At 32.7% G+C, this 14,633-nt stretch overlaps 2 protein-coding genes across 2 annotated transcripts in view; one reads left to right on the top strand and one right to left on the bottom strand.

Annotated features, from left to right (window-relative positions):
* The window catches only part of VWDE (von Willebrand factor D and EGF domains), a 31,868-nt gene extending 23,486 nt beyond the window's left edge, over window positions 1–8,382 (top strand). Inside the window, 5 exon segments of the mRNA XM_079931612.1 lie at window positions 692–787; window positions 3,941–4,036; window positions 4,141–4,236; window positions 4,891–4,986; window positions 7,622–8,382. Coding sequence (XP_079787738.1) covers window positions 692–787; window positions 3,941–4,036; window positions 4,141–4,236; window positions 4,891–4,986; window positions 7,622–7,845 — 608 coding nt within the window. The 3' untranslated portion in view covers window positions 7,846–8,382.
* SCIN (scinderin) overlaps window positions 1–14,633 on the bottom strand; it is a 249,346-nt gene that overhangs the window by 201,883 nt on the left and 32,830 nt on the right. The window lies entirely within an intron of this gene.

Below are 14,633 nucleotides of genomic sequence, written 5' to 3' on the forward strand. Positions count from 1 at the left end.
TTTCATGTTTTCCCCAATTTCAAGTAGCATATCAGTGAAGGAGACATGGGATACAATTATAAAAAAGACTATGATACAAGTTGTGTTACAAGTGATGTAATAAATGTACAGCTCCTTGGAAGCAGAGAAAAGAGAAATTAATTCTGGCAAGTGCAGTTAGGAAGAAAATTGTGTAGACTTTGGAGAACTGGCGAAATCTGCATTGAAAAATGGAATTGGGGGTGACTTTCAAAGTGAAACAAATGTAAAGAAGCAAAAACAAAGCATATTTTCGAAGTGTGCTAGGACTTAAATGCAGTGTTCCTATTTGAATTGGGAAGGTGACTTAAAGAGCTACACATGGCTGCATGTATTTGAGCAGATTACAGACTATCCTGTTTGTGCTGTTGAATTGCCTTCTCCTAACTTCCAATCATTTTTCCAGCTTACCGAGGGCATTCTGAATTCTAATCAAAGCCTCCACATTCTTCGCTTGGTAATATCTGTAAACTTAATGAACAAACTTTCAAAGCTATTATCCAGTTATTTCTCTTCTCTTATGTTTGGCAAAGTCTAAGTAACTATAGGTTATGGGTTTTACTGGCAGTGAAAATAAAATATTTCATTATGCACCATTTTGTACTTCAGTACAGCTTTCATTTTTTTAAATAATAAAACTTTTATGGTCTTTCTTCCTCCTGCTGTTCATTAGTTTTGTGTGACCCGGTTTGCCTCAATGGTGGTTCCTGTAATAAGCCAAACACTTGCCTCTGTCCAAATGGATTCTTTGGTGCACAGTGTCAGAATGGTAATTACTCTTTCTTTATAAATAAAAAGTCAAAGGGAAAGTTAGACACAAACAGAGCTCTGATTAAGCACAAGACAAGTTTCAAAGGGAAGATGCTATTTATTTACTCTAATTCTTGTTCTGTTGCAGTTTTGGTCACCAAATGACCAGTTCATAGAAATATATGAGTTATTATGTAAAATGTTTATTTATTCAACATATGTTAGGCTCACGACCTTGGCACATTTGTAGGACCAAGATGTGAAACAAAAAAGCAAAGTTCTCTTGCAGTCTTTCATGTGAAATGATGTAATTTTTGTTGCCTTCTCAGCAAAAATTTTTGATTTACTGTCAATCTAATGTCCACTGTTATCTCATGATCTCTCATGCTTTAGTTTCATTAAACACTTATGAAGAGCCAGCTATGCACAGCACTGTGCAAGGTGATATGGGGACATAAAGATGTACCATTTTCCCCCCTCATGGCCTGTTATTTTAACACTTTCCTTCATAGAGTTAATGCTACAAGTTTTTTCAGAATAATTGGCACGACCTGAAGTTGAGCACATAGGCATGAAATAATGTCAATAAATGAAATTTTAAATGTATCTTCTGCATCTTCATATTTTTGAGTGTATGCAAAAAAGAGTAGATTTTTAGTATAAAACATGTCAGAATATGTCATAATTTAACTCCTAAAATATATACTTTCTTTGTCTTGTTACAGTTTGATTTGCAATCCTATTTTTTTTAACTTGGAGGTTAGCTTGGATTCTGAGATTGAAATTAATGTGGAGAAGAAACCGTCATTCTAATACTAGAAATTTGAGCACACAAATGAGTTTTTCTAGTTCAGATTTCTGTTAAGAAACTAGGTTATGAAAATGGAAAGTTAAGACTAAATTAAGGCAAATCTTGAAAACTAGGAGACTTACTAAATGCACGTTTAAGAGTTTTAGGTAGGGTTTTGAGTGGAGAATATAAGGAGGTAAATAAAAAGCATGTCTATCATGCTATTTGCAGTAGATGTAAGATATAGTAAGAAAAGTTCTGTAAAATGTATATGCCAACGATATAACTGGGTAAAGCAGGGACTCTAAATTACTAAATTGAACTAAAAATTATCTAATGAACATATGTCATGTTATAGTTTTTGGAATTAACAGTCTACAATTTCCTAGTGGCATGGAATCAGAAATTTACTTACAGTCTCCAGGCCTCAGACTTCTTTACTTTCAAGTTTGAACTAGACAGTTGCTGTCAAGTGTAAATGACACATACAGTGGACCACCTGCAAGTACAGTCAGCACATGGCTAGCTACCATTAAGTAATGGTATTATTGTCATAAGACATGTTACAGAAAGTGCAGAAGAAATGAGAACATGATCTTTATTTTTATTAGATCACATCCCCTTGTGAGGGAATGAAGGGAAGGGAAGATGGTATACACATGGAAAGCCACTGAATAAAATTAGGCAGAATATGGTTAAAAGTAATATGAGGAGTATATTCTGTGTATTCTATAGGATTTCAAAAGAGGAAGACAGACACTGAGCTGGAAACATCATGAAAGGTGAAACTACTCTATTAATAAGCGAGACTTAAAATGTGTGGCTGGAGAGATGATTAAATATATCTTCCAGTTTCCTTCATCCCTTAAATGCCATGAGCCCATTCCATACAGAAAGTGAGGCCAGATTACTTGGCTCATTTTGGAGTTTGGTGGAAGATCCATCTGAGGCCTGGAGAATCTCATGAATATATACATGAAAGTGGGTTTTCTCCTAAACCTCCTTTTCTTAAAGTGTGATTGGGGTGGGCATGACCGAGCCCAAGTTTATGTCATTTCTCTATATTACTTTAATTACATATACTTTTCTGTATATATGTAGTATTTATCTCTACACTCAAGTTTTTTAGAGTAGATGAGTATTGATTATAACAAGGCTATCCATTATAAAAGGGTCTTTTATTCTTTTCAAGTTTTAAATTTCTAACCACAGGTATTTCCCATGGTGCTTTTGTAATGGAAAGAGTACACCTTTCTTAATAAATAGAAATAATCTTAAATTGTATAAAGATTAGGAAGCAGAAAATGTAAGAGCATTTCTCCATAATAAAAAGTACCAATAAAAATGCCAGAGAAAGTAAACTCAATCATTAACCAGAAAAGGCTCAGTCTAAAATAGTGGAAATTATCCATTTGCTGAAACATTCAGTTAATATTGTTTTTATACATAAGTACTTCATTATTTTCACTTATAAATCTATTTGAAATCAGTTGAAGTTTTCTTAGTGCTTGGAAATTTAAAAAGCAGCTATTAAAGATGGATCTAATTCAATTCAAATGGGGAGTCTGTCTACCAAGGCCCTATTACCAAAACCAGTTAGTTTGACATTCACTTTTTAAACACAAACTAAAATCCACTTAATCATCACTTAAGGAAAATTAAATTAAAAAATTTATAGGCAGGTTTGCCTATGTATTATTGTTTTTTAAATAACTGCATTTAATTGTCATATCAGTAAGAAATATGAAGCAATAAAAATCCTCTCATAAAAGATTATAAACATTAACTTCTGAACTCCATGGAACAGAATCATATACATAGAAGATACTAGTATAGCGTATTCAGGATTATCCAATAAATATTCCTGACAAAGCCAAAGATTTATTGTTAAAAAGATTTTTCGCCAGGCATTCACAGGAATAAGTCACATATAAAGCTCTGCCTTCGTGACCTCAGTAGGTATCCAAAAGTTAACTTTAAAGTTTTTTCTAAACATCATGTGACCAATGTTGAGTTTTTCTAATTTCCACAGGAACAGATATTCTTATTTTGAGCTCGGTTTTGACTTCTTTTCTTGGTTTTTCCCAGGTCATTTCACTCTATATGCACTCTAATACTGAAGGCTCCACTGGTTATGAACAACACATTTCATAATTCACCCATACATTTCAAATTGTGCTAACCCACTAGCAACTTACAGCTATAAGCATTGTATTTTATGACTTAGAAAGGACGGTTTTAATGACTTGCAGTGGTGATCTTTTATTTTAATAACACATTTCTCTGCCTTATGTCCCCATAGATATAAGCACATGATGCAATATTTAATATATAATAATTGAATATGTGATATTCACAGATTGCTGTCATGTGTTCCTTTAGCTATCTGTCACCCTCCCTGTAAGAATGGTGGTCACTGCATGAGAAATAACGTGTGTGCCTGTCCTCAAGGATACACTGGTAGGAGATGCCAAAAAAGTAAGACACTACTAAATGTGTTTGCCAACTACATGTAAAGCAAACATATTAAATAGCAAAACTACTGATATTTAAGAACTGATATTTCATCCCTTTACCTTAAGGTATCTGTGATCCCATATGCATTAATGGAGGAAAGTGCATGGGACCAAGTCTTTGCTGTTGTCCTTCTGGCTGGACAGGGAAACAATGCAACACACGTAAGAGAAATACTCTTAAAATGCTGAAGTCTACATGGGAACATAAAGCAGAATTTCAGACAAAGAGCATTTTCCTTGTTTTCTGTTTCCTTGTTTTTATTTTTTTTATTTGTTCCTACTTTAGAATATATCTTTTCGAAATAGAAAGAGTAAAATGCCAAGTCCTCTGAACTCATTCTTTCAGGTTAGTGGAGGTAGAGGATATCCTGTATTTTCCGGTCTGTTCACTACAGTTGCCAGGATAAATGACAAGTCTTTAAGTCCTGGTCTCTCAGTCTTAAGTAGGAGTCAGGGGAAGGTTTTTAAAAAATTACTGATTCCTTGGTCCCATCTCAGACCAATTCAGAACCTCCTGAGATGGGGTACCACTGCTTTCAAGTCTTGCTAGTTTTTAAGATGATGGCAGCTCTCCTCATTCAAATGTTTCATTTTTTTCTTTTTATAATTATTTAAAATTAGCAGCTATTATAATGTATTGGCCAAAGTGTAAAATGAGAAGCAACATAAATGTCTAACAATTGGGGAAAAGCTTTAAGGGAAAAGATCCTTTAATCATTGATTTTTAACTGTTTCTCTTTTTTTAATGAAAATTTTTATGGTTTATGATAGGATTTGACTAGTAAATTATTAACTTGTTTATTTCTCTACTTGCAGCTATCTGCTTTCAGAAATGTAAAAATGGTGGTGAGTGTATTGCTCCTATCATATGCCATTGTCCTACGACATGGGAAGGAGCACAGCATCAAATACATAAGGCTACAGAATTTGCTTTCTAATCTATGTTCTGAATTTGAATCTATTATAATTATCAAACAAAGTATAGCTTTAGGAGAAATATACAGGGTAAAATAAATCCCAGCATGTTGATCCATTAAAAAGAGAGTTTTAGAAATAAAAGGATATCATCCATTTCTATACCCATTTTTAAAAAGAAAGTATGGTATAGTATATTAATATTTTGTGTGACATAGATAACTCCAAATTACGATCTGTGGGTTGCCAGTGAAGTTCTCTTAGGTGGTCTCTCTTTTTATTTTAAAAGATCTTTCTTTTTCCTCCAGTTTTATTGCAATATAATTGACATTCTGCACTGTATAAGTTTAAGGTATACAGCATAACGATTTGACTTACATAAATCATGAAATAATTACCACAAGAAGTTTAGTGAATATCCATCACCTCATATAGCTACAACATTAAAGAAACAGAAAAAAAATGTGTTTTTCCTTGTGATGAGAACTTCTACTGTCTTAAAACTTTCATATATAATGTATAGCAGTGTTAATTATATTTATTGTGTTGTATGTTACATCCCTAGTACTTATTTAACTTATAACTAGAAGTTTGTATCTTTTGACTATTTTCATCCAAGGGGGAACTGGATAAAGAAGGTTTTAATATAAGTTTAAATGTTTTTCCATATTATAAGGTAGGTATATATCTATCATGGAAATTATAGAAAATATGAAAAAGTTTTTAAAAATTAATCACTCCAAATTCCACCACCCAGAACTAGTTTCTGCCTTGATTTTAGCATTTTAGTTACTTCCATTCAGTTTTAGTCATAAATTTTTACATAGATGGGATCACAGGGTGTAAAGGAAAATCAAATTTAATGCAATTATGAAATTTATGAAAACTTCAAATAACATGTTAAAATATTAACAAAGATTAATAACTCAATGGGAAAAATGGAAAATCTCAAAATATTTTCAAATGCTCAATAATTACATAATATCAAAACTGGTGATCCAAGTGTATAGTAAACTGAAATAGCACAATTGTAAAATGACTGTGCCTTTTTACTAGAAATACCTGCTCTGCTTTTCATGTATCAGAGATTCTGCATATAATTTTTATGACTCTTAGACTTTATTTTATTAGTAATTGCTATTATAATTTACACATTTCTCATCCTAGGAAAATATTTTCAAAGAATTCATTAAGTACTAGTACTTACATAAGAATTATGTGCTCAAAAATAAATAACTTTCGTTGAAAGTTAGATGGGATAAAATGCTAGAAAAAAGAACTAGCAACCTCAGTTTGGGCTACTCATTCTGAAGAGAGTTTGTATGGAACATGAGAGAGAATGATAAGATGCTAAAAGCACATTAATGTGGAAATATGCTCCAGTAATTGTGGATTAAGGTACTCTGAGCACAGCCTGAAGATGTGCACCCTGTTTTTGCATCTTGTGTTTGCACCTTGTGTTTGCACCTTGCACCTTTATGTGAATTTTTTGAAGTCCCCTTCCTCAAAATGCTTTACTTCCATCTGTCTGGAAACAGTCTAAATATTGATGATGTTATTTATATAAGATGTGTTACTGCCATCTTCTGGAAAATTGTTGTAATAAATATTTGAATCTGTGATGTCTGTGATATGAACAGTGCTTCCTTAGCTGTGGAACCTTGTGCATTACATAACCTGCTCAGCCATACACAATAGCTCTGATGAAAACATACCTTTCAATGTTGCATTTATATTAAAGGGAATATTATTCTTGAATTATGCAAGCTTCCAATATGAGCTCTTGAAACAGATTCCTCTCCCATGAAAAATAACTGTATTGTATATAATTTTATATTCCTATTTTTAGTCAATATTACTTAAAAGCATTTCCATGTCCTTAAAGATGTAATTTTAAATGATATATTAAATTCCATAATATAAATACTATAATTCACTTGACCTTTCCTCTCATATTGAACATTTCTGTTATTTAGAAATTGTTACTATTATAAGCATTTTGCTCTGTAGGTGGGTAGGTAGATAGAAAGAAAGAAAGAAAGAAAGAAAGAAAAGACAAAAGATAAATAGATACAGTATTTAAAAATTGCATAGGGAGAGATTTTAAAGAAGAAATTTCTAGTACAGGTAGTGTGAAGATCTTTAGGAAGCTTCCAATAGAGTTGTTTCACATTAAACTTCCATTGATAGTATATAAAATTGTCTGTTTTTCCATACATTGGTCAGTACTGAATTGTCCCTTTTAAATTTTTGCTAAAAAAATTTTTATTAAAAAGCAAATTATGAATGCTATCGTATATTACTGATTTGAATCTTCTCTCTATAGAAAACAAAAAGATGTATTTTAAATACTTTAAAATGTAGCCAATGAAAATTTTGTTTGCTTTAATAATATCTTTATAAAATACTGAAACTGTTGTGTTGAGTTTGGGGGTGTTTTGTCTTTTGATATGTGTATGTATGTGTGTGTTTGCACGCTGGCTGCAGAAATACAGGAGTGCAATTGGTCATTCATAGACTCTTATGACTATTTTTATAGTCAAGTTGCTGAATGGCTTCAGACCATTGGAATAGAATATGTCACAAGCATTTGTGTCAAAAGGTGGTAACTGTAAAAACTTGTGTATTGCAGCAATCTGCTATCAAAAGTGTCTTTATGGAGGCAGATGCGTACTCCCCAACATATGTTCTTGCTGCACTGGATATACTGGAGTCAAATGTGAAAAGAAAATACAGGTATTTTACATTTTAAACAAAGTATATGTTAGATGTCGACATATGCCATCTACTCAGATATTCTACTTAGTGATTTTTACCTATCTGTTAATGTTTTATTTTCTTTTATTTCCAAAATAGAAAACATACAAGATTTTTCTATTTGCCCCCAAAACTAAAAGTAATATCATTCTTGTGTCATTACAGAGTTATCTTATTATTCAAAATTTTGATGTGCACTTAAAGAATTTCAGTGTGTAGATAACAACCATCAAACATAATGCAATATATCATGGCATGAGAGCTGAAAGAAAGCAAATACCTCACAATATGGATTTAAGACACTAATAATTTATATTTGGTCAAATATGAGGTAAAAAGACCACCTTCACACTTTAAAGAAAATTCCGCACTTTTATATCAATGAATCACGACTTCATTGATTTTGGTAGGTGCGTGTTTCTAAACATTTTCAGTGGATCATATGCCACTGAAGCCTTGAATATCCTCATTCTTTTCCCTGATAGTAGTTCTCTCTCCATTTACTCCCTATTAAAATCCATTTCAGGGAAAGCAATAAAAAACTCTTCATATCATTACAATTAGGATTTATTTGTATTTGGAAAATCAAGAAAGCAAAGGAAGAAAAAAGGCTTTCTTGCAGTTGCCCCACACTTAACTTACAAGGCCAGTGCTATGTAAACATCTATTTTAAAAGTTTCTGTGATCATATCGGTACTTATAAAATGAAACTGAATTTTTTAGGTCTCCAATCTTAAATTTCTAAATATCAATAGCCAAGATATTTTTTCTGTCCTAATTCCTACATATACCAGGGTGACTCTAACGATCACACACACACACACACACACACACACACAAAAACAGTTGCAGCAGAACTCTCCAAAAATTTCTTAAAGTTAATCTGTATTAGATTTAATTTAAAAAGCAATTATAGGGACTTCCCTCGTGGTCCAGTGGTTAAGACTTCGCCTTCCAGGGAAGGGGATGCAGGTTCCACCCCTGTTCAGGGAGCTAAGATCCCACATGTCTTGTGGCCACAAAACCAAAACATAAAACAGAAACAATATTGTAACAAATTCAATAAAGACTTTAAAAATGGTCCACATCAAAAATACATCTTTAAAAAAAACACAATTATATGCTATTTAGCACTTCAAAAAACCCAAGGGTCATGAATATCAAAGTATGCTGGAGTATTATATTTTGAAAAATGATAAGGAATTTTCTTCCCAAAGCAAGATACTGAATCAGTCTGGCTTAGAGGCAAAGTGGATGTATATATATGTTTTTCTTCTAGCACTGGTGTTCATCCTGGAAGGATATGTCCCCCATTTTGAAAAAAACAAGATTATAATAGTACTATGGTTTGAAAACTAGGAAACAAAAGTTATTGACTATTTGATCAGCTATTGTTGAGAAAAATAAATATAAAAGTTTGAGTTACCTGGGTTTGTAGGCAGCCTAAATATAATTTTTTTTATTTTATTTGAGATTTTTATGGCACGGAAAACCCTATGACCTCAAAAGCTTTTAACTCCACTTTGACAGACTAAACTAGGTTACTTCTCTATATTCTATTTTTATGCATTTCTTTACTGCCTGAATCCTTCCTCATGTGATTAATAGCAGATCATCCTCATCCCCATTAATGTTGCTTCTGAGACTGCATCTGGAAACATATTAAGGAAAGAAGAACAGAAGGTCATGGGGAAGGAGAAGGAAAACAAAACAAAAAGACTAGCCCAAGGACCTCAAGTCCTGCTTTACTATAACCTGCTCTCCCAAGTTCTTATGGATTGCTAGAATTTCAATAAAAGAGACCAAGAATTACTGGCTAGAAACAAAAGACACAAATAAAGAGGAAATGGGGAAGGATGGTGCTAAAGAGGGTGGGTTGATGACCAGCTTTGAGAGGTTTCATAACTTGTTGCCTAGCTGCTAAATGTACTTACCATATCCCTGCCACTTGTTTGCTCTGTGACCTTGGGCAAGGTACGCCACCCTGACCCTTAATTTTTTTCATCTGTAATATGGAGCTAATAGTAACACCTATCATGGGGTTGTTGTAAGGATTAAATATGTTAATATATGTGAAGTACCTAGAACAGTGCCTGGTATGTAGAAAATACTATGTAAGTTCGTTGGTAGTTGCATTGAATAGAGGAATAGAGAGAGGTGGAGAAGGACAAGGATGGGCAAAGAGACTTGAGAGAAATGTTGCAATGTGTTATGAATATCAAAAGTCATTTCCTGAAGGATATAAAAAATTTTATTTGGTTTAATTGAGCATGGATGTTTCTTGAATGTAACTCTGCCAAGATGGAGTCATGTAGTATCCAAGCTCCATTCAGTCACAACTGTTTTGACATTTAAATATGATCTTGATTAGGTCTCAGTTTTATGAAAGCAGTACTTAGTCTCTAGTGGCAAACACAGAACCTGAAAGAGCTTTATGTATCATGTCAGGGGGAAGGAAGTAGCAAATAATGAGTCAGAGTTAACTGTTTTTTTAATATTCTTTGAAACTTGATTTCCCTCTTCCTACTACAGATAAAACACCATTGAGTAATATCAAGTATAAGAATGGAAATTTTTATTCAGAAAACATTGAAGTTAACTACTTGAAGTTTATTTGAACATCATTTTTAAAGCTATTTTAAAGGCTGAAGAAACTAATAAATACCGACCGGTCTTAGTTGTTAGAGAAAAGCAAAGAAGAAATCCAGATAATCAAAAATTTACTTTGAAATGTGATTTGATATTTACATATTGAAACGATGTTTCTGATATTCCTGACATTCACAATATTTAATAAACTGAACATTTTCCCAGTCCTTACTGTGATGGTGTTTTTATTATCAGGGATCAGTCAGCATAACAGAAGCCATTTGATGTATCCAGATATAAAGTGTTAATGCGGAATTAGGGACTCTCAGGACTGTTGGAAGAGCTGGGGTAAAGATGGGGGAAGGATAGGGTAGAGGTCAGAAAGCAGCTGCTGAAGGTCAGAGACTGAGAATGAAGATGTCAGCCTGTTTCCAAGCATCCAGCTGCAAACACCTCTGAAAAAATAATGGCTTCCTATTCATTTCCATCTTCTAACTCTCTAGAAAGTTTTCTTCATTGGTGAACTCTAACCCAGAACCACACAGAGAAGGGGATTCTGGAAAATGTAGACCCTAGCCTTAGAAGGAAGTGACAGTGGTGCCAAAGGGACGAAAGTGAGCTAACACAAGACATAATAAAAGTTCTGCATCTTATTGCTTTGGACTGTATTCCAGAGATAAAGCTATGACTTTTCACTGATAAAACATCATATTTAGTCTCATCTGTTTATTTTTCACCTCTACTCTTTCTGCTGCTCTGACCTGTACCATTTCTGAACAGAGGGGAAGAAAAAATGTAATTGGGTGTTTTAAAAGACTTACTTAGTCATTGTGTTTACGTGAAAATGTCTTTTATTTATCTGTTCTTTCAGTACCTTGATCTGTTTTGGTGCAGAAGCAAGAGAGAAACTATCACAAAATCAAATCCTTCTATAAATATCAAAAGAGAATTGGATGCTTAATAAAAGAACATTTAAATGACATGATTGTTGAGGAAGTGGGAATGTCAACAGGGAATATACAAATAATTGAAAGATCTGTCTCAGAGATGAAAATAATTACACGTTAACTAGAGTTATAAAACTTCCTTTTCTCTACTATCTTATATTTGACCTCAAACTTTTCATTATCTTTTTCAAAAAACATTTTAATTTGAACATGCCTGTTTTAAATCATGTAAGTTTACAAAACTCATTTTGTTCTTTTAAGTGAAAAGACTAAGCATTTCTAAGCCATGTCTAAAATTATAAGATAAAGTAAGACAGTATTAGAATAAAATTATTGCTAACTTTGATAAGAATCTTTTTAAGTAATAGCACTCAATGTCACAATTAAAGAGATTTTATCATTTCATATTTGCTGAAAGGTAGTTTTAAAGAATCATTTAAGAGAATATAACATGTTTTACTATGTTTTATTTTATTACCAAAATTACAGAAATATAAATGCAAAATAAACCTTTGACAATTACTGTGTGCTTAAATTTTTAAGTTGCTGTGAAAATATGAATACTAGAAAGAAAAAAGTAGTTAAAGTGAATACTTTTTTAAGTTAATAATTAGAATTGAAATTCCTACAGAAATAAATGAAATAGCTATAATTTTTAAACTGTTTCTGCCTCCTTTGCTGAGTATACAACATTGCAATTTTATTAGTAGCTTTACTAAGTTGATCTTCAGTGTACACTTTTTATGGTTAAAATGTTATAACAGCTGAAGGATTTATTCTGAAATGTCTAAACCAATACTTTAAAATCTTCATAAATATTTCCTAGATCCACACCAAGAATCCCAAGCTACAATTAAAATATTAATCAGTAGACTATGCATTTATAATAGATTTAATGGACCTGAATATGCTAATAATGAAGAAATGTTATGGTTTACAGTTTACAGATTTTATATAAAAGCACTCCTTATGAAAGCTAATGACTCGTGCAAATGGAAGCAGTGTTTTAGAAATATAATGTGAGTTTTGAAAAACAAGGAATTTGATAAATTTATGAAGAAATTTAATTTTTTCTTACTTCTTGGTTATATTTTCACATCTATTAACTTGAACATTTTTTTAACCAAAATCTATTTGGAAAATATTTTGAAGATAATGAGTGTTCAAGATTTTAAGCAAAAGTGCTTTAAAATGTGTAACTTTCAATGTTTACCTTATAAGTCATTTTCCATAAAAGAATTCAGGTCTTAAACCTTGTTTAATATGCTTGACTATTTTGTGTTTATTCATGTTAACATTTAAATGAAATGTCTGAGTTATCAAATATTCTTATTCTTTCTTTGGCCCTCTAGTGTTGGGAAGACCTAGGTTTTAATTCAACCCCAAATCTTCACTCCACCTCTTCCCAGTTATAGGGACTTGCAGAGAGAGATTTACCTCCCTCTATATTTAATTCCTTCATTTGTAAGATAGGAATAAATAATATTTACTTCAGAGGATTACTGGGTAATTTTAAATTTAAAATGAGATAATTATAAATAATTTTTCACAATGACTGTCATCTAATAAATGCCCAGTGCATGGGTTTTATCATATGTTTTTTGTTGCTAAAAATGAATATGTGGAACCAGCTGAGGAAAAGATGACAGGTAGACTTCCTCTATTTTATTATTTTTTTTTATTTTACTTCCCCAGTGATTACTGTATATATTGGTGTTTCTTGTTCCCTGATTAAAGAAAGAATTTACTTTTAAAAAGCACTGATTGAACAATATGTACATTAAAAGCAAGATAAAATAAGTGAGTGCAAATTTTAGATCAACTCTGGCAAACAGTTATTCAGGACCAGCCTAAAAAGGCTAAAAGTGGCAGGCATATAATGACTAAATTTTGTGAGCTCCATGTGTGCCAAGCTGATTCTAAGCGGTCTGCCAGGGTTAAGCTGATAACACCTCCTATTTACTCCTTAAATAGCAACTATGGATGTTCCGTGAGAATAAAAGAAAGGGCAGACAAACTAGATGACATTTAAATTTATATTTTTTTTGTAAGGACAGTCTTGTCCATCATTGTGAAAACAATTTCAAACTCAGCTGTAAAGTTTTTAAAAATTGTTTCTACTACCAGATGAAATTAGCAGAGTTTTGCCTGCAGATGGTGCTAGATCCTCAGTTCCCAGGTAACACGCAAGAAGTGCAAAATGACCATTTAGTAAGAGAGCACATTAAATATTTAATGCAAACGACATTTTTCAAAAATAAACTGCTTCACTAACACAACAGTCTTTCTTGTGAGCCTAGAAGTCTTCCTTACATCTAGTGATTAATCAATAATTACAGCCACTTGGCTGACTGTAGTTAACAATTCCCATCGTGCTAGTAAGGGATGAGTTGCATTTGAAGATTTGGTGACTTAATCTCTATGAGATTTAAATTGCTGTGAGAAGTATTAAGGTAAGCAGAAAACCTTTTGTTTTTCATACAAACATTAAACTTGGAAAATTCTAGCAATTAAAATAGCCAGTACTTTCAGATATTTCAAAATTATACCTCTTTTTTTTTTCCTGTTAACTGACAAATAATCATAAGTGAAGGATAATGGATATTCTTCTTGGAACCATAATTTTATCTGATGTAAGTAGGGTCCCCCCAGTTATATGTCTTACATATGACAATACCTGGAAAGTCATTGACTTGAGACACTAGGAACTTGAGAAAAGTATTAAGGATTACTGAACACAATCATTATAGTGAGAATAATTCCACTTTATTTTCCAATTCCCTCAGATAGACAGAAATATAAATAGACCAAACATACATAGATTCTGATATCAAACTTAAATCTTGCTCACCAAGGAATTGTCCTTGCTAGTGTGGCCAAGAGATACTGCTATGGTCTAATTTAGATTCTCATTCTAAGATCTCAGGATCTTCATTTGCATTTCCTTTACTGCTTTGGTTCAGTGCTGCCTGAGCTGGGATGCTCCTCTCTTGGTTGAGGGCTCTGATCATGAATCAAAGGAAATTCTTAGGATTTGCTTTTCCATGGCTCCAAGTTGTGTTTTTAGCCACCAAGACCTGTCATTCATTTCTAGGCAAGATCTTGATGATGCCTCCTATGTTACTTTATTGAGCAGGCAGCTGCAGGATGCCTCATCCCCCTACTCTGACCTCTTCATGGCCACATCAGTGTCCTCTGCTGGTGCATTCTCACTGATGATTTGCAATTTCTGAGGACCAGGAAATAAACAGGACTTTTTTTTTTTTCCTTTCAAATCCTTTCTTGTGACAATAGTCAATTCTTTCTTTGGAGATGACCTGAAACCTATCTCCCCACAGCAAAGATTCAAGA

Source organism: Stenella coeruleoalba (assembly GCF_951394435.1).
Source record: "Stenella coeruleoalba genome assembly, chromosome: 9".
In the NCBI taxonomy this organism is placed as follows: domain Eukaryota; kingdom Metazoa; phylum Chordata; class Mammalia; order Artiodactyla; family Delphinidae; genus Stenella; species Stenella coeruleoalba.